Below are 25,538 nucleotides of genomic sequence, written 5' to 3' on the forward strand. Positions count from 1 at the left end.
TCAAATGCGATTCGCAAAAACTAATACATTGTGAATAAAAATATGTTTACAGTATCCTGATGACAATAATATTAAGAGACACAGAATTTAACACAGGGACTTGTGGTTTCAACAACGAATAAGTCTGAATTTACTGTCATTACACAGGTCAGGTAAATATGGACATGTTAATCTGAAACTGCAACAATGAGCAGAAATACGCCACACAGGCTATATCTAGGGTTCCAAGTTTTCGAAGTTTTCATTTTGGAAAATTCGGAGGGTGTTTATCGGAGTTTTCAACTTTTCGGAAATTCGGAGTTTCTCGGAGGATTAAAAAGTCTGAAAAATGAACAGCGCCGATTTCGTGGGATTGCGGAGCAGTCATCACAGAGACAATGCAAGGAAAGATGTGCAAAAGTGACTGGGACCACACAATGTAATGCATGGATGTTTTAATACCCAGAGCTGTTCCAGCTCTATTTATTAAGCATATTTGCACGAATTGTGAATGGTGCCCAGACTCAAAATGAGTAGCAGTTGTGACGAACACAGAACTGTTCTGTGACAAACTAGCCCAGTACCCGGGCCAAGTAGAGTCACTACGGTCGAGGATACATAGAACAGATGGGACAAGTGTGTCTAGTATATCCTCCTTTTGGGCCATTCATGCACCCAGCAATCCTGAAGGAGGCTACAACTTCTGACCTTTTCTTTTTTTTTAGTTGTGAATCAGTTTGAAGTCGAAAACTAGGTGTGGGAGAAGGGGGACAAAGAAAGAAGGAAACGGGAAAAACCTTAAGGCCGCCCCGTGGGCGTTGGAAAAATCGGAGTTTATCGGATAAGTCCGATGTTTTGCAAAAAAACATCGGAGGGAGTTTGTCGGAGTCTATCGGATAAATCCAAAAAGTCGGAAGCCTAGCTATATCCCACAGGGTTTCATCCTAACGGTCCCGATGCATGGAATAAAGCTGTTTCTATCCTTTATTAACCCAACTGTGTGAAACTACAACTCTGCCACATAGGCTATGCAGCTACAATCAAATCACAAGATATAAATCAGTGAATTCATTTTAAACAGAGTTAGCTGTGGCAGTTTGGGAGACCTCGGCCGTGGTTCAACACAGTCTTTCTTCAATAGGGGTCTCCCTGTTTTCCCTTCTGGACACAGAAAACGTTCTTGACATTCCTCACACAGAGACACCCCCGCTCTCCATTGCACCTCTTGACTCCACTTCCACTACTCTTGCCATTCTTCCTCGATCCCCAGACGTTCACACACTATCGTTCACACATAACATACCGACCTGCGCGCCTCGGAGCCTCCCTAACGGAGAACCGCCAGCACCACTTTCACTGCACCTTTCACTTTTGTTGGCCGCAGGATGAGTGCCCAAGCTTTTTTCAGTTCTGTATAATAGTTTGGGAGACAGGGCTCCCGAAGGTGAACCCAAGGAGTTCCCCACTTTCACTGCCCAACAAGGGGTTGCCACATGTGCTACCTTTCTGGAAGACAGTCCCGTAATCCTATGAGAGCTACTTCCATTGCTACAGGCGATATGCAAAACCCAGCGCCCTCTTGTAGCGCGCACGGAAACCTCCAAAATTCTGCCATGTCTGAGGCTCCCTTTCTGACTAGAGTCATAAACATGACTCACGTCCAGCTGTTCTATCATGTGTCTCGCCTTACACATGTGCTGTTTCACTATGTTATTCACATGGTGAGACGAGGGGTTCAAAAGGGGAATGCATGCAAGGTAAGAGTGCTTCTGAATTCCATATTGCATTCCGGTCATTTCTATTTTGGGAGAGAGAATTACGTTAACTTACTGCAAAGCTGCTCTTTAATGCCATCCTATGACATATTTAGACAGTTCAGTACAGCCTATTTAAGAGCTATTTAGTGCACTGCGTATGGCATAAACATTTGGTACAAAATAAAAGCTTGGTGCGATTGCGGCAAGTATCGATGGTCAATTATCGTAAAACAATCTATGTTTCTGGACCCTCTCGATGACTTATCTTTTCCCTTGATGGCTAGCAGTCATTTCTGTTTCAGGGAAGCTTGGGAGATGTTTAATAACGAAAATTGAGATTCACCAAGCTGAGAGAGACCACATTTTATACCAGTGCGTAACGATGGGTATGACAGCGGGTTTCATAGTGACAACTGCAATCGTACTAAGCTTTTATTTTGTACCAAATGTTTCTGCTGTATAAAGTGCACTAAAAAGTTTTTTAAATGAGCTGTATAAATTTCTTCGGGGATGGGATAACAAACCACCGTTGCACTAGGTTAACGTAATTTTCTTACCCAACCTGTGTCACCGCGCTCAGTGCTTTCAATGCAATAAGGAATATGTAGAGACATTTGATGCTCTCTTACCTGGATTACATTCTCCTTTGTAACTCACGTCTCATCACACAAATAAGATAGTAAAACAGCATATGTGAGAAGCGTGACATTTGAGAGAACTGTTGTATGACAGTCGTTTGCATTCCTCGGGCCGGGTAGAATGCCTCAGACATGGCGGAATGCCGGTAGCTTCCCAGGAGTGCTAAGAGATGGCGCGAGGTTTTGCATATGGTCTTTGGCCCTCCAAATGGTCACGTGCCATGCACGTGGGCTGCCGTTAGCTTTATATTTCAAAAGTGGCGCAAATACATTCATCACAGTAGATCTGCGATATTACAAACTCCACTGTCACATGCAATGTGGTTGACATATTCGAAGTTTGTTATACAGTCAAGCCCACTTATAACGAACTTCACTGTCGTGCGGTATTTGTTCATTATATCCGAGTGTTCCTATTAAGTGAACCTTCCATTGTGAAGCCAGGAAACGTCACAATTGACAATTACCGTATTTACTCGCATAATTTGCGCACTTTTTTTACAAAAAAATGATGCAAATGTTGGGGGTGCGCAAATTACGCGAGTAATTAACAAGACGACTTGAAAAACCGAAATTGGTATCAAAAGAATTACACCAAAATAAAAATTTAGGCAATAAGATAGACAATTACTGTTCATTTTCCATTACTGTCAGTGAAAGAGGTCGGTCGTAACGATTTTTTCTCTTCGTTTTTGGCCAATGCTGCCGAAATTTGCGAGATGATTCAAAAGGCCCAGCACATGTTTTCCACACTTTTTCTAAAGCGAGCTCCTCCTAAAGCACGCATGCGTTAGGTGAAGCCGCCTTGTGGAATGCTGACATGTAATGTTGCCAAAAGCTTTCCTGGTATGTTCCCTCCACGTGTTCTGGTCGTTGTTCTCCTAAGCCAGTGCGATGTCACACAGCTTCGCGGTTTATTGGTGCGAGGGGGGTAAAAAGGTGGAAACAGAGATAAGGTTCCCTGCCGTGTAATCCCTTTGATCTTATCTCCTCCACCAAAGGGAGAGTCATTGCTTGCATTGCATTACACTGTACTGTGCATCTGTACCATCGAGGTTGTTAGAAATACCAGCCTTAAATAAATACCAGTCGCGGGATAACGCGATGATGTCGCGCACGAAAGTAGGAGTGCGCAAATTACGCGAATTTTTATTTTCACAACTTTTTTAGCGAAAAAGTGGGGGTGCGCAAATTATGCGAGTAAATACGGTACGTGAGTTTATTTTGAGAAAAAGTCAGTGATACGGGCCTGCGTGCCGAAAGCCAAGCCTATCACGGTGCTCTCGAGCTTATTGAGTGCAGCCAAATGATCATCAGGCAGAGCTTTGCTGCACATAAGTCGCTTCAGGGAAGCAATGTACTCAATCACTGCCAACGAACTTACTGTAGCTGGGGGAGGCTCTGCGTTTTCGTCACCCATGTCAGAATCCTGTGGGTCACATTCTTCCCTGACCTCACTCACAGTGCCTTCATCCGTGAACGACTCTGCGATGTCAGCGCAGTTGTCTCTGCAAACAAAGTTGTCCCAACCAATGCTGGGATCAGCCAGATCCGCATCTACGACGTGCTTTCACAACTCTTCGTGGAGCCCATCGTGTTGAGAAGCCTTCACAACCGCATCATCTTCGTCGACGGCATCCATGAATCCCGCCTTGTGAAAGCAATGGATAATGCACTGGCTGCTGATTTCCATCCAAGACGCCTTGATCATTCCCACGGCACCAAACAAGGAGATGCGGAGCAGGACGTCAACAGTTGGACGATCGATCGCAATTAGGAGCCACTGTACCAAATGCTGCCGATAGCACACTTTAGACGTATGGATGATGCCTAAGTCCAGGGGCTGCATCTTGGACATGGCGTCCGGCAGCAAAAACAACACGGCTACCACCGTCAGAGAAGGCTTCACATGGTGCACGTTGTGGTTGTTAAGATCGTGGACCTGGACAAGCCATACTTCCTAGCCAAGTCCGAGTTCTTCTTGCATCTCGCCAAGTCAGTAACGATTGCAACCTTTGTTGCGATGTCCACGGCTTTGTGTTTGGTACCGCATGTTGACGCCACGCTGTGTCTCCAATCTGCCACGCTTCCACCGTCATTCACGGAACTGACACTTACGACAGGGAATGGGGACACGGGCTGCATGGGCGATCTGAAGGGCAGGAGATGCCAGCACATGACCCTAGCCCACACGTGACACCTGACGCGCAAGGTTGGAAAGGGCATGCCTGAGGAGGAGGAGGAGGAGAAGTGCGTGCTGGAGGAGGAAAGGGCGCTCAGGAGAAGAGGGGGGAAAAGGGCCACAAGGAGCACTTTCTGAGGTTTTTTACGAAAGTTTATTGCATATGTCCGTTCGCTGTAAGCGAGTTGCAGGCACGCAATTGTTCGCCGTATCTGAGAAAGAGTACCATAGACCTAGAGGGGCACTAAAATGCAAAAACAACTTGCTCTCAAATGAAAGTCTGTGTTTCAAATAGTATAATGCAAGCAAAATTAGTTCACACAGCGCTACCATTTAGAAGAAAACACAATGAAAACAGAGTCATCTTTGGCAGCAACGAATACTACCCCCGGAGGCAAAGATTGGCAGCATCCAGTGAGACAGCAGGAGAAGGCGCGTATACCTAACGTGGGCGTGTGGATTTGGAACGGGTCCGATCGTAGTGTTCCCTATATGCGCGACATGATCGCACCGCTGCATTTTTCGATACCGATTCACTGAATTGTACCTCACAACAGGTCTCGCGAATGTTCCACTGACAACATTTATCTTCACGTCTTGCGGACAGGGACGCCAGTCCGCTCTGCAACGCGCACTATTTTTTTGTCACCAGGACTGCTCCATGGCTAGCATGCACGTGCACGCGCAGCGTGAACTAAAAACACCAATACACGAGCTGAAACGACGTTCACTGCTCAGCGCCGAAGAAAGGAAGAGTCTGGTATAATTTCAATTGTAGCTCCGTAACGGAATCAAAGTTTTGAATTATGATAACAAGTACGAAATTAACATAGCATGTAACATAATTTGAAGTGAACTTGTTTTTGCATTTTAGTGCCCCTTTAATGCATACATTGAATTGTTTGCTATCTCATTACATGCAAATTGTGCAATAAACAATACATAGGCGAAACACGTAACACCATCCGTGAAAGATTTTATGGCCATAAATCAGATATTGTTAATAAACGCCAGTCACCTGTATCGCTACATTTTAATCTTCCGGGACATGATCTGCATACGCATATACTTATCACCATTTTAGAATCCGGGTACGCTAATGACATCAAACGCAAAAATCGAGAATCCTTTTTCATTTCGAAATTTGCAACGTTACAGCCGCACGGCATCAACGTGTACGGCGGTCCATTACAGTCCTTTACACTATGAGTCTATTTATTGTATTATAACCTGTCTGCCATTTTTCACATCATACACGATGATACACAATCAGTAAGACACCAACTCCGCGTTACTTTCCCAGAGTCTGGAAGCTCTTAGCCATCAAGGTGCTGTGTGTCCTCAATCCTTCGCCCTTGAGCCCTAATTCCCCGTACGCATTCTAAAGCCTTTTGTGCCAACTGGCTGCTGTACCTATTCATGTGCTGTTCACTGGTTTCCTCCACGTACAACTCCGACTCGTCTGTATGTATGTCTGTCTGACCTTGTCGAGCCACCTCCTACTGATTGCGTTTTGTTTTTCATTTTCATTTTTGTTGATATTTGTATCGCGTTTGTAGTTCTCTTCACCCTTACCCTTTTCTCTTGTACCATGTGACTTGGTTTTTTGATATATGCTTCACCACTTGTAACAGGTCCTCAAACCTGAAGAAGTGCAGCCTACTGCACGAAAGTCTTGTTTTTAATGTATATAGTAAACAGCTGATGCTCTTAACCGTCTTTGTTATTTTTGATTCTGCATCGCCGGAAACTTGCACATTGTTTTTCTTCACGTTCTACGCTCATTTTTTAGGTAAAAAACCTTGCATTATATGCAGTCAAATATGGTACCTTGTTATGTTGGTTTGTTTGCAGACTGTGGTGCAGGCTGCGTCAAGCTCCTTTAGTTCATGAAATCACACAGCGAACAAATATAGCTTAGTGCTTCCGCCGTTGTGACACTGGTTGGAGGTGATGGCAGTGTCTTCTGCTTGTCCAAAAATTTGTCAACTACAAATGTGGGCCACACCTCGGCAACGATGGCTTTGTCGCTTCAATGCGCCATCACTTGCACATTATCTGCACAGCCATTGATAAGGGCAATTTCATGCACCTTCACTTTCCTATGAATGTGCCGCGAGCGTGGGTTAGTTTTCACGATGTTGACAGAAAGGCTGGACGCAGCACATGTGAAAAGTGGAGAGGGTGCTACTACGTGATTGGTCACAACTCAAAGCTAGAGAGATCTCTTACCCCTCACATCTTCCCAGTGTGCACACTTCAGGTACCGTGTATTCATGCTGCCCAAGAAGAAAAATGTGGTAACTCACAACCTGGGTTAATGACGTTTGCACTCGCATAATAGATTTGTTCGTGGGTAATCGTTCATTGTATGTGTTGGGAATTTCCAATGGACTAGTGTAAACTTTGACGATTGTTCCTTAGTTTGGTATAACAGAAAGTTCATTTTAAGTGGGTCCGTTATAACAAACGTTGACTGTATAGAGTTCCGCACTCGGTCCAGAATTCGAATTGAATACACAGTGGTTCGCTTCAGCTTTCGGAATGCATACTACAGTAGAATCTCGATGATACGAATCTCACGGGGGAGCGGAAAAAATTCGTATCATCCGAAATTCGTATCAAACGAATTCAACCAAAAATAAAAATTGAGGCAAGAAAATAGACAGCGAATGTTCATTTTCCATTACTGTCAGTGAAAGAGGTCGGTTGAACGCTTTTGTGTCTCTGTTTTTGGCCAAGTCTGCTCAAATTCGTGAGATGATTAAAAACACCCAGCACGTGCTTTCCACCCGCAAGTCGCGCGACAGTGTTCTAAGGCAAGCTTCTCCTAAAGCACGCAGGCATTAGGTGAAGCCGACTTGCGAGGTGATGACGCGTAATGTTGCCAAAAGTTGTCGATATGTTCCCTCCACGTGTTCTGGTCGATGTCTCCCGCCAGTGCGATGTCACACAGCTTCGCGGTTTATTGTTGCGAGGGGGGGAGGCGGGTAAAAGTGTCGCAACAGAGATAAGGTTATAAGGTTCCTGGGCATGTAATCCCTTTAGATAATGATAAACGAATGCAGCCAGGGACACTGACGAGGAAGTGCACAAACGAACTGCTGACTCTCAACTAACAGAAGTTTACTTGCAACACACATTTAAATACAAAAACAAGACACAAGGAATGTGACAACATCCCTTGTGATCCCTTTAGATCTTACCTCCCCCAGCACCGCCAAAGACAGAGTCATTGCGTGCATTGTGCAACGTGATGTAAGGGAGTTCGTGGTGAGGATCTCCCTCCCTTTCCTAAAGGAGAACCATGACTTGCGCTCTCTCGCGTCACGGGGGAGGACATCTGTCGCATCCTCCGCTCGTTCATATCATTTGTAAAGGCAAGATAACGGGTTCGTATCATCCGAACTCTAATACATGGGAACAATAGGCATTCCGGCTGGGACCGGAAAAGAATTCGTATCATCGCGAAATTTGTATCATCCGTGATCGTATCATTGAGATTCTACTGTACAAATAGTATATGCATGACCCTATGCTACAGCAACATAAACAGGTACTCACCCTCCACTCCAAGCTCCGAGGCAACTTTGCCTAATTCTTTAATTTATTTATGTGTTGCCAACATATACAACATAAATACTCTGTGCAAAAAATCTGCGCAATACATAGAAAGAACATGACATGCACGCTTGACTTGGCAGCCTCTGGCAGCTATGAAGAAGTGCATACTAATAATACATGCATACATGAAGAAAGATAGACTTATGAGCACCCATATACAAAGAATAAGTGACCACATAACATAGATAGCTATGTCTTAATCCTTCCCTTATTGATCGTATGTCAAACTTCACACATCTCTTTTTGTACTAGTCCCTGTGCTGCGTGGTGCACGAGACCTCTGTTTCGCACACCTTTCAAAAATCACCCTCCACTCTTGGAAGGAGTATGTCAGAGAATGAGGGAAGGAGGAGGGCACGTTGTGGTGTGACTCTTGACGTAGACCGGCGCCGCTCAAGTAGGTATAAGCAGTGCATGAGCTGAGATGAAACAAAGAAAGGCACAGGGACTTCCTGATGTCACACAAGGATCGTGACAGCCATCCATGTCTCCTTCGTCGCTCTCTTTTGTAAATTTGATTGCACAGTGACAGTACACCACTGGATAAAAATATTTTGCATAGCAACTCTTGAGGGACAGCTTAATGACTGAGATGGTTTTGAGCCATGTTAGATGACACCTTATTGCTCCTTTCAAGCTAAACCACTAGACATTCGTAAAATTCCGTGATATTGTATTTACTCGCGTATTTTGCGCCATCGCGTAATTTGCGCACCTGCGTTTTCACATGCGTCTCAGTGACCGTGCTACCAAAGTTATTGCGGTGCTTTTGTTTGGTTTACACACACTTGGGTGGTGGTCCACTGACACGATGGCCGATACTGTCACTCGAACTACAAAATGCGGAAAGAAACGCTGGACAAACATGCTATGACTAACCTTGCAGCACAATATGAGAAAGTTGGCGAAGATAGCATGCTCTCGGTTGTCAAGCGCGGCTTACATCGTCTCGACGTATTTCGCTGGTATATGAGTGGTAGCGGGGGTGGCATGTTGCCTCCAGACTGTCGGCGATTGTGCGGTACTTGGGTGCTTCTTCCGCGCTTGCGCAATGCAGTTATAATGTCAGTATCAGCTCTACCGAGAGCCTATATTACCGCCATACTAAAATTTTGAAATTTTGCGTAGTTTGAATATCGTAACGAACGTTCCCGCGCAATTTGCACCCCCCCCCCCTCTTTTCCGACTTTTTTAGGGAGGAAAAGTGCGCAAATTATGCGAGTAAATACAGTATATACCATGTTGCAGCGAATGAGACATGCCTACTTGATTCTGTTTTTCGGCAAGTTCTGTTCTAGCTAAGCGGGCATCCTATTGAAATATTTAAAAACCTGAAGACGGTTCTTTCATTGGAGAAGGTGACATCATTGCTTATGTGACTGCTTGTTTCAGTACAGTGTTTCCAGATTATATTTCTTTTAATGCGGGCACCTGTCACGAGCAGATGCATCCTTTCACAGTTGTCTCTACCCTTACAGGTGTACCTACAATGTCACATAATGGGGTACACATAATTTACCTGAAGTATGATCATTCCGCATTTTTCTCTCACAGCCTGAAGACGACGGAGTGCTAGACGAAAAAGAATACTACTTGCAGCATGCATTAGGTAATGTTTTTGAAGGAAAAGTGGAAGACTGGAAGTTTCATGATGCCTACCATGGTCTGGAGACCAGTGCTGTAGTTCGTGCTCTCCCCTTGGGTCACGAACAGTCCTTTCGGGTGGCAAAACGCAGTGTGGGGGCCAAGACATACAGCCCGTGGTCACCTATATTTGTCGCACTGACCACCATACCTCATTACAGTGAGTATAGACACGCCGTTCAACAAAGTTCAATGCTCCTATGCTTTAGGCATCTTGTTGGATTTGTTACAGTGGAAATAATCGAGATAGAGCTAATTTACTTGTAGTTGAGAAATGCATCATGGTTTATCATCATACAGTCGCCGACCGATTTTTCGGACTTCTAGGAGCCATGAAATCCGTCCACATTATCTGGCAGCCTGAATATTTAGTGAATAGCATACATCCACCCTGTTTCAAACACTCAGAACATTCAAAGTAGCTTAAAAGAACAATCAATACATGTATGCTTCTCAGCGCAATGTGCAACAATGTGTTGTGGCAAATTTCAATGAGTATTGTCAAGCTCGTTTATAACTAATATTGACAGGAACGCAAAATCGAATTGTTATGTCAGGGTGTCATTATACATAACCTTTCGCGACATCGCCATTTGGGATCACATCAACGAGGTAGAACAGTACAAGTATGAAGCTGCTGAACGTGCAAGTTTGTTGAAAGCACGAAAGTGTTTCATCTAGATTTAGATTGAAACAGCATTTTACACAGAGCTCTTCCAAGGGCAATATAACCGCCAATACCACATGAGGCTCTGCACACTCCAGACTCAGAAAACAGCGTTAACCTTTTTTTTGTCCATGAAAAGGTGCCTCAAGGATTCTATGTGTGAAATTTCAATCCTGTTTACGAACGCTGTGCATGTGCATCAATTTTTTAAGGTCTGCTGAGCCTCCACAAGTTTCGATGATGCAACGAGGGAGTGACATAATCATAAGCCCACAAATTGCAATGATGTCATGTTCTGGAGAGGGCACTCGTCTCCTAGCAATGACGCCGGCGTCTGGGGAGGGTCACGTGTTGGAGAAGTCATGTGAGGCTGATCAAAAGAGAGGAAAATGGGATAGATGTCTTTTCCCTCCTTTGTGTTTTCTCCAAGGTCGGTGCGGTCGGATGGTATGTCACGTGGGGCTCCGCTAACGGAATGCAAAAAGTGAGTCCCCCAGGAAGACGCGAAGCGCAACAACGCTGCCAGATGAGAGCCAGGTGCTCCATCAGAGCCTAACATGAGGTCCAAGTTCCAAAAAATAAAATTAATGTTCTCTAGCTTTCGCGTCACGTAGAGCCAAATATTTTGCAGGAATGTAAAGTGAGAAAAGATTTCAGTACCATAATTTGTTGGGACTCTGAAAATACGAGATTTAGCCCGTAGTGGAACTTGAAGTTCGGCAACTTTGTCCATTGCCCCTCATCCAGTGCTGTAGTCATCGTTCTCACCGTCAGAACTGTGTTGTCCACTAGAACACATCCCACCTATGGGTAATTCGTCGACACATGTTTGTGTAGTGACTTGCAACTGTCTGCCAACTCATTTCGAAAGCACCGTACTTCACAACGAGGTTTTGCACCGGTACAATATCTCTCAAGCACGCACAGCTTTAAGTCAAGCCACGTGCCTTTTCTCATGAAAACGCTTCCAGGACCCGCGGACACCATGGTAGCACACAGCAAGTCAGAAAAAACTTGACTGTGAGAGAACGATGTGTAGAGGGAGCAGCCTCCTCTACTCCTCACAAACACCGTTGAGGTGGCGCACTTCGCTTTGGAAGATTGCAATGCGTGTATCTAATCCCCGCCTGCTAGGCGCAGTTAAACACCCTGCATTTTAACTTTAATGCTCCTGGACGTAGCTACGGCTCTTGGAGCCTCATTTCTTTGTTTTTTTTATTAAGAAATGGAATCTTGCTTCTCAATTTTCATTCGTTTTACTGGCCACTAAAAGAATTGTGGTCGCTGTATGCAAGCACGCGCTTGCATTGTTGTTTACATATACGTACTCCAATGGGTGAGCTGACGGGAACCAGCCATTTGATCATAATACCTCTATATGACAAATTGGAACGGACTGCAATTTAATTCGTTAAATAGAGTAATTTGTTAAATGTGATACGTTGAGAAAAAATGTCCCAAAAAATGACCCGCACGGCTCATTCTACGCTATGTTGTTATAACACTGGCGTAAAAATATGGTAGGCACACTTCTTGAATGTCGCACAATTTTTATTGAACACAAACGTCATTGCCATACTTACGAGGCCAAAAAAAACGGTACGAAAAAAATCAGTTTTGCGTGAACCATCCTTTCTGACGTGACAAGCACAGGACATTCATAAATCGCAAATAGCAACATCATTTTTCTTTTTAGCTTTGAACACAGCATCAATTATCACAAGTTTCCTCTCTCCATCTGTCCACATCTCTACGCCGCTCATAGCCACAGTTGCTTCGCGGCACTAACACGAAAGCAAAAAAAAAGCAAAAGCATGACTCTGGAACACATAGAAAGGACACTTACATACAAAGCCTCAAGTGCCTAAGAAATTAATGTTGAAAGTAAGAAGTCACTGAAAAGGATAGCCAGCTGTAGCACTAGAACCCACATCTTCTGGATTACCGGTCCAGGGCTCTACCAATTGAGCTAAGCTAGCACACCTCTCCGGCAACTTCCAAGGGTGCGTCATCTGAAGGGACAACCAACTACTCTCTCACTCATCCCCCTTTCACTCTTACGTGTTTTCTCACACTACACACATTCACACGACGCGATCGACGCAAGCGGCATTTGTTGTACATGGTGGCAATTGAGGTTCTGAAGCTGGAACACATAGAAAGGACAAATACAAACAACAAGACAAAAAGGAAAGGACAAATCAGTCCTTTCTATGTGTTCCAGCCTCAGAACATCAATCGCCATCATGTACAACAAATGCTGCTTTTGTCGATCCTGTCGTATGAATGTGTGTATGAGTGAGAAAACATGTAAGAGTGAAAGGGGGATGAGTGAGGGAGTGGTTGGTTTGTCCCTTCAGATGACGCATCCTTGGGAGTCGCTGGGGAGGTAGCCCTGGACCGGTAATGCAGAAAATGTGGGTTTGTGTCCTACAGCTGGCTAACCTTTTCAGTGGCTTCTTTCTTTCATCATTAAGAACATAATGTCACGTTGAAGTTACTCTTCCCTCCTTCACCTGGGGAGCGGTACTCCTCCTCACTCGCTTCTCTCCCCCACATGGGGAGCAGCACAAGCGGTGCCACAGCAGAAGGTTTTGGGTGTCTACTGCCTACATCCCTTGTTAAGTAGTACATGTCGAACCAAAAACCTTTACTAAAACGAGCAGAGAAATGCATCAAATGCACGTGAAATAGAAGATTTTTTAAAATCGACGTCTGCTGTATGGAGGTTCCATTGTATCGTAGTTATCGTCATATTAAAGGTTGTATTAAATGGGCTTCTACGCTTCTTTGGTTGTTATGCTTCTTCATAAAAGGCTCCTTGTACGCCTTCGTCAGTGTAGTCAGAACAGCAGGGATTTCGGATGTGGACGGGTGATCATCAATGACGTCCTCATTGCTGCTGTCGTTTTTGCCTTTTTTTATGTTGTCAGTACTGAAAACTATATTGATGGGACGCTGCTGAAGCGTTAAATGGCTATGTCGCATTAGTCTCGATCGTTGTTAAACTTGTGACTTTATGTCTGCGAAACATGTGTATTAAAGTAACATAATTGACACCCTCTCTATAAGTAGAGGTTGACATTTCAGTACAGTACTATATTTCTGATACCCAAAGATACTCATAGTCGAAGGCACACATATTGCCTGATAAGCTGCTTTAGAAGCAGGGCATTCGGTTATGGTCGCAAAGAAGCTCCACCTTCTCACACGCCCGCACTGTGCTTCTATGCATGCATCATGTTGGGAATCGCCTATGTTTTATAACGCAGTATGGGAGCACATTTTGCTGCTGTATTTCTGCGCTCGGAAGATGGGAAGTCCCAGACCCATGCTGGTTTGAAGCGAGATGAGCACAAATAATCAAGCAAGTCTTCCAAGGAACAGTTCGAATTATTGAACATGAAAAGACATTGGTTCTGTCGGGCGTTTGACAGTGCCAACAGGTTTGTCCGAAAAATTTGAAAATACAAATTATCAGTCGGCGACTGTAATACTGGAGTTGAAGTACAGGATCTGGTAGCCGAGGATTGTGAGTGTAATGTTATGAGCTAGAGGTGTGCGAATACTGAAATTTTCGAATACGAATATCTGCAAAATTTTCCTTCGAATATCGAATCGATATCGCGTCATAGAATAAAGGCTTCTAAGAGTTAATTAAGTTAAGTCCTTAGAAAAATGTTGCTAATACAGAATATGTATTAATGTATTGGCTTAGCATAGGGTATAGACGCTTATATGCACGTGTACAGTCAAATTATTTTTACAGTGGAACAATGTGCTGTTCTCATGAGGCAAGCTGAAAACCATTAAAAAAACTTGCACTTCAAAAATCTGTCATGAACGGTGAACACCTGTATTGGCATTGTAAGTGCTGGTAAAACAGACAGAGCCAAAGAGCAATGACATGTTCTGAATGAGGGATGGTCTAGTGATGAGCACATCTCAGAAGGAAACTGAAGGTGGCAAGTGCTTTCTTCTTGCACTGACAATGCCTTCGACATTTGTTGTGTAGATGAGAAAGTGCACAGTTTCACTGTGCTCTCACCCGTGACGTCACGCGTGAGGCCATCGTTCCTGACGGTAATGCATAGCCTGGAACAGCCTCATTCATTAGCGCAGTAAAACCGCAATCCTTGACGATGTTATATGACTGTGCTCATCACGCGTGATTGTTTCCGCCGCGTTCATGTTCGGCGCTTCTTTTATTTCACGGCAAAAAGCTGCGCGCGGGCCTCAAACCTTTGTCGCGCCGACGCACGAGCAAAATCACTCCATGCAGGTTGGGCTTAAGGCTGTATGCGTCTTGCTATCATTTGTTACAACAGTTAGTGCAGTTTCAACATTAGTGCAGCGATTGTCGTCCTAGTTCGCACTTTTGAACATATATGCGGTCGCACAGCATCGAAGTTGGAGAACCTTTGTCGAAATATCGTCAAGTCGCACTCCTCGATTATCGCAGTCATCGCACACGACCATGATTCTATGATATATCGCGGAGAACCAGAAATCGAAACCGAAAAAACATGTTAAAGACGCGGGTTTTTGCTATGCATGCAATGGCACGGTGAACAGCGGTGTTCAGCTCAACACCAATTTCACCGAACTGTAGACCTCATACGAATTTTCAGAGCTCGTTTGCAATCCATTAAAGCCGCGACTGTGCTGATGATGCATGAAGCATACCACGGTTTCGCGTTTGGCGGTACGGATGGGGCGGACTTTAAAATGGTGGCTGCAACTCTGTACTAGTTTCGGTTTCGGTCACCAAACGTGTAGCGACGCATTCGCAGATGAGCGTACCTCGGAAGCTATGCGCATCGCTTTGCAGCTGTTCTTTTTCTTGTTCTGAGCAGATACCGCAACGTACAAATTCCAGCACCCAGCATGAGACAGCTTTGTAATAAGCTGCTGTGATATTCGAAAAAAATCGAATATTCGAAAACTTCGAGTATCAAAATTTTGCCAAGTCAAGGCAATGTTGTTGTCTCCATAAATGGACAGCACATGTAGGATATCCCCTAACCAATTAAATCACGTTTTCCATGCATTTGGCTGTGAACTCATTGGCCAACAGTTGGTGGTGTTTCACGCGTGCGGGCACCAGACTGGTGCGAAACCACAGCTCATCGCAAACGTCGCAAACATGTCCAAACTTTGACCCTGCACGGATCACGTTTGTCAGCAAGGATTTAACTTTTGTCAACGATGCAGCGTGGCCCCTCACGTCTTTTATGTGCTCTCCGGTTTGCTGTTGCGCCAACCAGTAACGCACCAAGTTGGAAGTCAGGACCTACGCCATAGTGGAGAAACAAGTTCCCTCATACATACAGATCAGATCACTGTAAAAACACATTTCCTATTGCATTGGTAACAGCTAAAAAAAAGTTGTTAGAATCACCGTTTTGAGAAGCGCAAATTGCCAGCCGCCATCATTTCGTTGCTTTAGTTTACCTTTCTGAGCATGCAGCATGTGGTAACGATAATAGCAGTCCTGTGTCACCACACATCCTTCTCTGGTCTGTCTTTTTTTACCTTCATTTTGTGTGCATGTGTGTGTGTGGGGGGGCGGGGGGGGGTTAAGAGTGCATACCAGCTCTCCGTCCCGATGTATTTCCTATGGAACATGTTTTATGCTTTTTCTCGGTAACCACCGTGTAGATTTTAACATGGGTGGGTTCACTATAAAGAAGAAGACGAGTTGAAGAACCTCTTGAAGGCAGTGCTGTGTGCCGATACATTGACATCCCCTTCCCAAGTCCATGTTCCTAAACCCATTGCGTGTTCCTGCAAGCTCCTTGTATGTTCATTTCTTGATACAACAAAAACAGAATGTACAGGGCAGTACCAGTGGCTACTTTGCACCAATGGGATGTCATTTATTTATTTGACTGATTTATTTGTTAAAAATGTTTATTATTTGACATCAATTATTACTTGAAAAAAGGTTGGGGAACTTAGGATAACGGCATTTACAACTGCAGCTTTGTTTGTTTTTCTCCTTCTTTTATTGATTTATTTATTTTTATTTATATATATATATTTTTTTTTTGTGATCCAACAGGTGAACCAATAAGAAAAAACGATCAAGCAACCGTTGCACCATTATTTCCGCCCACGCAATGAGGAACCATCTTTTCCGGAACCCAAATTCACGTTCTCGAAACAAGGAAAACCAACGACAATGCTCGATTGCTTCGTACAATGATATGCCGCGTTTAAAAATCTGACATCACTATTTACCACACAAACTCACGAAATTTCAAGGTCTGTCCCAGTCATTTTAGCGAATGAAAGCCACATTTTAGCGACTTATGCTTAGTAGGGCGAACACGACAGCACAGCACATTGGTTAGTTCATTATTACGTTAGTACAAGTTCAGTGTTTGCATTTTCATGTTTAGGCTAGTCTAAGTGCGCTTCAGCAGTCTCCCGTGCACAACTGTGGATTTTATAGCCAGATAACATTTATTTACAGTACTTTATTTTTCAACAGGGATTTCGATCACTTTATTTTGAGGCACGCCCAATTTTTTGATACCGGTTCCCTCGATTTTCCATCTTTCGACACTGCTTGCTGGTTGCGCGTGGGATGACCCAAAACCTTTACCCGTCTGTCTTTGCACTGCGGACAAAGGGGAGACCTACTGACGAAGATAAGGAAAAGCTCCGGGTCAGTGGGGATTCTCCGCTGAGCCAGTGACACAACGCTGAACGAAAGGTTTGGTGTAATGAGAAGTGCCCTGTTAAACCAAGGAGTGTCTGAAGTTTCCGGGAAATAATCAGTGCATTATGAGACGGAATTTATGCTCCGAGACCTTCTCGTGCGTCAAGTTCCTTTCATTTTATCTTGTTCATTTATACATAAAGACAGAGTTCAAGGAGTTTTAGGAGCTTCCTTCTTCTCCTTTTTTCATTTTTTGAATAGCTGTTGCCAAATGCAATGCATTTATTTAGACTGATTGAGTGTACGTATTGAGCCTATTTAAAGGCCGAAAATCATAATGCCGAATTGTCGGAAGGCCGAAAATCAGAAGGCTAAAACGGAAAGGCCAAAGAGACACAGGGTGGACACCCCAGTGAATGACCACTGAATAGGATGGTGCAGATTATGAAAAAGTTGTGGCTCTTGTATTAGAAATCAAATAACTGGAATGCATAGCATTTGGTGCTCGGAAATAGACTAGACAGAGAAGATAAAAAAACAAACAATAATCTGCATCATGTTTACTACGAAAAGAAAGTGTGTGGTGGATAAAGTGCGGATAATTGTGCACTAAAAGCCCTTGAAATATAGACAACTATGAACTGAAATCTAGATAGCCGAAGAAGCACATCACAGCCGACCGAGCGTTATCATTCGCTTTGCGGATTTGTTGAAATTGGGAGATACGGGGATTTTTTCAATTTTTTTCATGTGTTAATGAATAATTAAATTTACATTCCATTCAATGAGCAACATAAAATGAATGCAATTCGCTGCATTAGTTCGCTAATGATATCGTTCGCTGGATGCTAGTATTTCTCTACTGTTGGTCAGACACGGGTTTTACAGGGCATCCGGACAAAATGTCCCTAGACAAAATGTCCCCGGCTGCCCTCCCTCACTACAAAATGAAAGTTCCTGTTGCACAGTTGTGCAGCTTACGTGACTTTTTCGTCGTAGATTTTGTAATGTTTTATTTTAAAAGGTTTATTTCGGCGTACAGCCCTACCCACAGCTGGGCACGCCCACTACGCTACGCTATAGCGCCGTTTGACGAAAACTACCTTTCGCGATACTCTTCTTGCGGAGAAGATTTCTCCTGGGGACATTTTTCCCGGAGACGAAAATCCGGCCTCTTTGATTATATGAAATGACTTCTTCGTGATCATTCCTTCGGTTGGCAACTAGCGCTCAGATTAATCTCTGGAAACCCCCATTTTGTAATTCCATCTGTGCTGACCTACAAGAATAGTGATTTGCCTAAAATATGCATGAATTTGGCTCACATGGTGTCGAGTTCTTCAGCTTTTTCCACAACCGAATTTCACATTTTCAAGTTTGGATTGAATCAACTGAGACCTCAGCATCCAACACAACGAAATCTGGAGAAAAACTTTTTACGCTTCAGAAGTTCGAAAAAAAAAGAAAACGTATATTTTCTTGTCCCACATGATAAGGAGGTCGAAGTGCACTTTTTCCTACTCAAACAAGAACCTCTTATGTTGTCAGGTGACTATTATTAATCTTTTACTCTGTGTCCTTTTATTTTTTGTCGAATCGTTTTTCTTGGCGTCCAGGAAAAAAAAAAAGAAGAGAGAGAGAGTGAGAGAGAGAGAGAGAGCAGTCTCTGTTAGGAATATCGCGACTCGCCCTGCGAGGCTTCACCGCTCGACCTTTCCGTATCTGCCTGGTTGGTTTCTTGTGTGTCGACCCGAAGCCTTTATCACCCTTCACCTCCTTTGTACGGTTTGGCAAACTAGCACACCACGGCGAGACGAAAAGAAGTCCCCTGTCACTGAGGATTGTCGACTGACATCATTTTTCGGGGCTGGTGTAATGTGAAAGAAAAAGAAGGGAAAACAGGGGTGAAAGGAGCCTTTCAAATATGTTACGGAAGTTTCCGGGTAATAATAAGCAGCCTATTTTGCGACAGAAATTTTGAAAAGTATTTTGCACCAATGCCTTGAAAATGAATTCAGATATTTGATAATACTTACTTACCAGAAATATACATACCAAAATGTAATTTTTGCATAAAAGCGAGCGCAGAAAAGAAAAAAAAAAAGAATACTGTTTCGAGTACTAGATTTTCCAGACTGACATGGTAAGCACTGTGTGCAGGCAATGTTTATAGCCTAATTTACAGCCGCTGGTACATCCAGTTGAGAGCTTCCGAGATACTGACATCTTGGGTGAGCTTTGATAGCATATGAAGTTACCTTTCCTTGGCCATTTCCTGATTCCTTAATTGGTAATCGCCTTGTGCTCAGACTCACTGCTGGCAACATTCGTTTATAATACTGTAGTGTCACCGCCATTTAACGATGGTCACGGTCCTCGAGGACTGCTTCTTCTCTCTCGAGCTGTCTGTTCCTTTCGGCAGTGGCACCGCGAAGTGGCCGAAGTGGCACTGCGCAGTAAACACTGTTTTTCCCCTTCTGTCGGAGTCTAGTGTGGACTCGTTTACTCTGGCTTCCACATCTCTGGTGACCCGAACGGACTTTGAGACGACGGACGGATCGGACTTTGAGACGAAAGATCCGCAGTTCGATTCGTGACACTCATGTAATTTTTTTGCTTGTCTGCTATTGCTGTATGACTACTTTGTTATTTTTATTTTGTTGCTATATATTTATGCTATATTTATTGTTTTCACAAGTCACTGGCGTCTGTACTGACTGATTATGGAATTCTTAGTTGCTCTTCGTATTGTTGTATTTGTGCATACCTGCTATATGCAGACGTACAAATGTGATTGGATAGTATGGATGGTAATATGGGCAATACATACACAGATGGTATTATAAACGAAGGCTGCCATCACTTAGTCTGAGCACTAGTTGACTGCTAATTAAAGAAATCAGGAGATGACCATGGAAAAGTTACTTCATATGCTATCAAAGCTCTCCTGCGATGTCGGTATCTTGGAGGCTCTCAACTGGATGTACTAGCGGCTGTATATTAGGCTATAAACATTGCCTGCATACTGCGCTCACAATGCTGATCTGGAAAATCTAGTGCTCCAAACAGTATTTTATTCCTGCACTCGCTTACACGCTATTTACCTTGATAATACCTCTATTATTCATGCGAAAATGACATTTTGGGATATATATTTCTGGTAAGTATTACCACATATCTGAATTCATTTTCAAGGCGTTGGTGCAAAATACTTTACAAAATTTCCGTTGCGAAATACACTGCTTATTATTACCCGGAAATTTCAGTAATATATTTTTGAGATACTTTCTCCTGTTTTCCCTTCTTTTTCTTTCACATTACACGACTCCCCAAAAATGACATCAGTGGAGAACCCCCAGTGACAGGGACCTTCCTTTTTGTTTTGGCTGATCGTCCTATTTAGTGACTCTAATCGTCCCCGTTTACCAAGCCGTACAAAGAAAGGCGGATGGGGGGGAGGAGGAGAATAAAGGTTTCGGGTTGACACACATGAAACCAGCCAAGGTCGAACGGCGAGGCCTCGCAGCACTCGCTCCCAGCACTTGCAATGGATGTGCGACATCCCGCAAAAAAGTGCTAGCACATCTGGTTGCTCCATAATCTACATTCAGCGATTACAACACTGTTATGACCATAAATGCTCAGAACGGCTTCAAACTGTAGCAATTACATTCATGTAAAGGCAGATGTTGAAAGTCCCTTTGGAAAATTCGATTTCGCAACACGCGGGACGTGGTGCCACTGCTTGAATGCGCTCCGCATATAGGGGTGGCACAAAATTCACAGTGCACCTCCTGATCAAGTCCGAATTTTGATTTTTCTTCTGTGCATAGTTTAAGGGACTAACTAATACATATAAAATTTTCGAGGCAAGTTTTTGGTGGGGTGTTTTAGATAAAGGCTTCCGAAATTGGTCATTTTTCGGTGGTATGGTGCTACTTAAAGAGGTATCGCTTACGTTCCTGACAGAGTAGAGTAGCAAATTATATATACCGTATTTTCACGCGTATTAGCCGCGGCTTATGCGCGATTTTTTTTTTCGCGGACGCTCTGCGGCTTATTCGCGGGTGCGGCTTATGTGATGGCTATTTTTCCCTGGTATTTTCCCCATAGCCCGGATCGAACGAAAGGGCCGACAGTGCCTCATGTTTTTCGGAGCAGGACCGCCCTGCCAGTGCACGAACAATACCGAACAGGGTCCACATTCGAGTGGACTGACCTTCCGAATACATTCCCTTTAACAAATTCCCAGCTTTAACAAAAGAGGTGACAGTCATTAATGTCTCCTGGAACACCACTAAGTCGTCCATCCACGAAAAACACGCAACAAGGGCACAATCCAATCTTAGTAGAACACTAGAACTGACTTCCTTTGTTATACATTATGCCTACACCCGAATGTGGACCACAGGGTTTATGGCCTTCCCTACGGAGGCTACGGTCTCCTTTGTCGGCAGACCCACAGGAAGGGTTCAATACACCTGACATCGGGATAAAACGTGGTCAGCTAAGCATCAGTTGTCATTTGACCAGAGCAGCAGCATTCGTGGACACGGGCACGGCAGTTAGAGGTGAGGCATGGCTCCAACGCGGAGGCACAGCTACGACAGCGGCTTCAAACTAAAAGTCGTCAACGTCGCGGACCAGTACGGGAATAGGGCAGCTGGCAGAGAGTACGGCGTCGACGAGCGTTCTCTATTGATTTTGTTTGTGCATCACTGGTTTAGCGCACAAAGCAGTCACGGCGTATTACCCGCGGCTTATCTGCAAAAACATTTTCAAAATGTATCTAAAAACGAGTCCTGCGGCTTATCTGCGGTGCGGCTAATACGCGTGAAAATACAGTAATTCGATAGCCCCATGAATGACAAATTAAACGACATAAAGCTCAATCTTATGCGTTTTTTACATCGCCCGCAAACTTGCAGTGAATATGGTGCTTTTCGGCGCTTTGAGTCAATTTTGATATTTTTTTGCAGACAAACAAAAACTGACACATCACTGCCAACCCAGGAGCCTATTCGCCTGGAGATCGAACTGTAGGTGGCGCCGCGACGGATGCCCTAGTGGGGATACGGCATGATCGGACGCAGCAGGCTCTGGCTTTTTTACGCATGTATCGCAGTGTTTCTGGATGAAATGCTGCTGTCAGTGCCTCACATATTGCGGATGTGTTGAAATGCGATACTTAGAATGCTCATGGGGTGTGGAAGTTGACAAAAAGTGCTGCACTGCGAAACGCTCGAGTCGCGAAGTTGTGAAAAGAAAATATCCTGTGCGCTTTTGAAGGGAAACACCGCCTCCTTTGTTCCAAGCTGGATTTTGTTCTATTCTTTTGCAGCTCTCGCTCGAATATTTATTCGTCGCTTGTGTATATAGCCGTCTTTCCCTGTACCTTTTTATCTTACGTCGAGACAACAAGGAATAAAAAAGAAAAAAAAAACACTCAGAATTCCTGATCCACTGATCTAAATGTACAATGTACTAATCAACAATATAACAATGAATCTGAATGTACAAATGTGCAAGAATGTAGCATAAGGGCAGAATAGCCCATGGACCATGAAGTATTCAAGCCCTTCGCTACAATGTTTTGCGTCGAATAACAGCAGTGGTTATTCAGGTCGTGCGAATCTGGGAGAGGTTCGAGGCATGATTTGTTTCTTGTGTGGGCATTCATTAAATGGTGCTAAAATATGTTACGAGATGACCACACCTGTGTGGTGGACTTGACTTTGTGTCGGGTGCTACCGATCAGGTAATAACTACACATAAACTAAGGTTTTGGTTCCAGCAGCAGGTATATTCTGAGACACGCTGTTGCACACGCGCTTCATACCCCCAAAAAACACGCGTGTTTTACATAGAACGATCAGAGATGGTCATAGCATTTACCTTGACTGCGCGTGTTCCAGTGATTACGTATGTGAAAGATAAAAGTCTAGCCTGTCATACGGTCAGATGAAATGAGATGAAAGCTTGAAATTCACACATTTAAAAACACCCGTGTCATAAACATATATATATATATATATTCACTCCTATTGGAGGCAGCGCTGCTATCCAAAATGTCCCCCCCCCATTGTCTAACCCCTTGTGTCTTCCTGCAAGCTCTTTGCTTGCTTAAAATTTCTACATTTCTATTTCACTCATGGTCATCCATCAGCATATACCACAATTAAAATAATTCAATTCAATTTACACAGTCGAACCTTTTGATGTGTTCAGTATACATCGTGTTTATTATTATATTACTATTATATTATTATTATCCTTATTATTATTATTATTTACAGATTTTTATAAAAAGCTATGAGAGCAGTATAGCTGCTGTTTTTGCAGTTGAGTTACACAGCCTGTCAGACATCCTCTTGATGGTAGTATGTAACTAGTATACTAGAAAACTAATTACGTACCTAAAATTTAGTAATCAACTCTTTAATTAGGGGATTTGGGGCAAAAGTGAGATAGCAGAATGTGAGACAATCCTCGTTGCAAGCCATTCCATTTTTAAAGAATCCTGAAATGTGCATGTACTTCGCAATATAGATCACTTAAAGGGACCATGAAATGATTTTCGAGAAATCTGAGTACTCTGCAGGAAACCGTTCTCATGATCCATCACGAATCGTACACACATCGACTTTTGGCCATATTCAGTACAACGGGGGCGAGTTATCAGACAGAAATAGCAGGGCGTGACCGCTGGATATATGCCTTCGAAGTGGGCTTACGTCATCGCCATCCAATCCTCTCAGCCAACTGTGAACGACGAGGAGGACACACCCCGCCGAACCACGTGGGTGCATGGTTTCGGTTTGGACAACAACGACGTTGTATATCTCCCGTCGAAATCACTTGAAATATGGTGAAAGGCAAATTATCAGCAATGGAGGAAGAGGTTATGCGACACACACAGCGTCTATGTATCGTTCGGTACGCAACAGCTCATAAAATGTCACCGACGAAGATATGTTCTGACGAAGATGAAGTTAAAAGGGGAAAACGTGCTCCGGTAACCATGCTGACAGTCAACGGCTATATTACATTTCTCGTAGGATTTTGTGTAAACGGTTAGTTACAATCTTGTCTCCAAGTCAAATTAAAACATATTTCATGACGAAGTATACAAGCTTGTTTGAAAATTTCGCACTTTGCTCGCAAAAGCCCGTCCGCGAAACGGCAACATGTTCTGTGTATGATGTCACGGCCAGTTCGCCTCGGAGGCGGGCCGTAGCAGCTGCTGTTCACGCCTGTGGTAAATATCGAATATTTTCGCTATTTGTACGATTTTCAACTTCATATTTCACAGAGTGAATGCTTTAGTACAGGGGAGCTAATTAAAAATGATCGTGGGCTTGTCAAATATCGTTTCATGGTCCCTTTAATTTTGCTGCGCAAATGGACTGAAACCATGCCAGTCAGGAGCACAGTCAGGACAGCTCTCATTCTACGTCAGAGAGCCATGTGTTTTGGAGCGATGGAGGTTATTGGAATAGTTGCCAATCTGCTCGCAAAATCATCCTCTTTGCAGCCCAGATACGCCTCAGACGGCAAGGGTCATGAGCTCCTGAGGTGCATGGTTTTGGCTTATCTGCATAGCAAGATTTGGCAATGGATGTTTCACCACACGCACTCATTCGAGGATTGGTTCAAAATTGCTTTCGACGAAGATTGTCTCCCGTTCTGCTATCTCACTTTTGCCCAAAAGCCCGTAATTAAACGTGGACTGTTGGGCTAGCTGGTACACGATTAATAAAGATTTAGCATGAAAAACGAGACAGTAGGAAGGAGAAATGTCAGAAAGAGTTAATTGATAAATTTTATGTAATTAGTCATCATGCTGTTGGAGAGGGTGTTCACCTGGCCGTATAACTCAACTGAAAAAACCACATCTATAGACCGTTTACAGACAGTTGCTTCGGGCGCTAATAGATGGCGCCACAGTAGCCACGCCATTGCTTGCCTTCTGCGAGTGCCTGTGTGCCTTTGCCTATGTGAGTGCTTCCGACCTTTTTTGCCGCTGTGCTACAATTCTGTGCAAAATCTGGAAAAGCAGAGCAAAGACTTGTTCCGTGATTGAGTGTAGAAACTGTGACAGAGTTCTCATCGTGTGGGACGAAGGTGTTTGTTAAATTCATGAGCCGTCGCTATACAAAGACTGCCCGCATTCGAGGCCTTTTGCAATGCACAGGTTTCCACAAAGAGAGAAAAACAAGCTGATTTGACAATGGTAGCTATCAAACCTTCAGAGGAAGGATTTCAAACCGGGAAAGTCAGCGAGGGTAAGTGATGCAGCCCTCAAAGTGGCGCAGCATTTCTCTGCGAGCCCCAAACTCTGCTGTAGGCATTGGCTGCTGCTTGTGAGAATAAACTTCCC

At 43.9% G+C, this 25,538-nt stretch overlaps 1 protein-coding gene across 2 annotated transcripts in view; it reads left to right on the forward strand.

Moving 5' to 3' along the window:
* The window catches only part of LOC135391467 (cytokine receptor-like factor 3), a 70,931-nt gene that overhangs the window by 21,367 nt on the left and 24,026 nt on the right, over positions 1 to 25,538 (forward strand). For both annotated transcript variants that reach the window (XM_064621726.1, XM_064621727.1), the window contains exon 5: positions 9,735 to 9,984. In XM_064621726.1, coding sequence (XP_064477796.1) covers positions 9,735 to 9,984 — 250 coding nt within the window. The remainder of the gene's footprint in view (positions 1 to 9,734; positions 9,985 to 25,538) is intronic.

Source organism: Ornithodoros turicata, chromosome 4 (assembly GCF_037126465.1).
Source record: "Ornithodoros turicata isolate Travis chromosome 4, ASM3712646v1, whole genome shotgun sequence".
Classification (NCBI taxonomy): Eukaryota; Metazoa; Arthropoda; class Arachnida; order Ixodida; family Argasidae; genus Ornithodoros; species Ornithodoros turicata.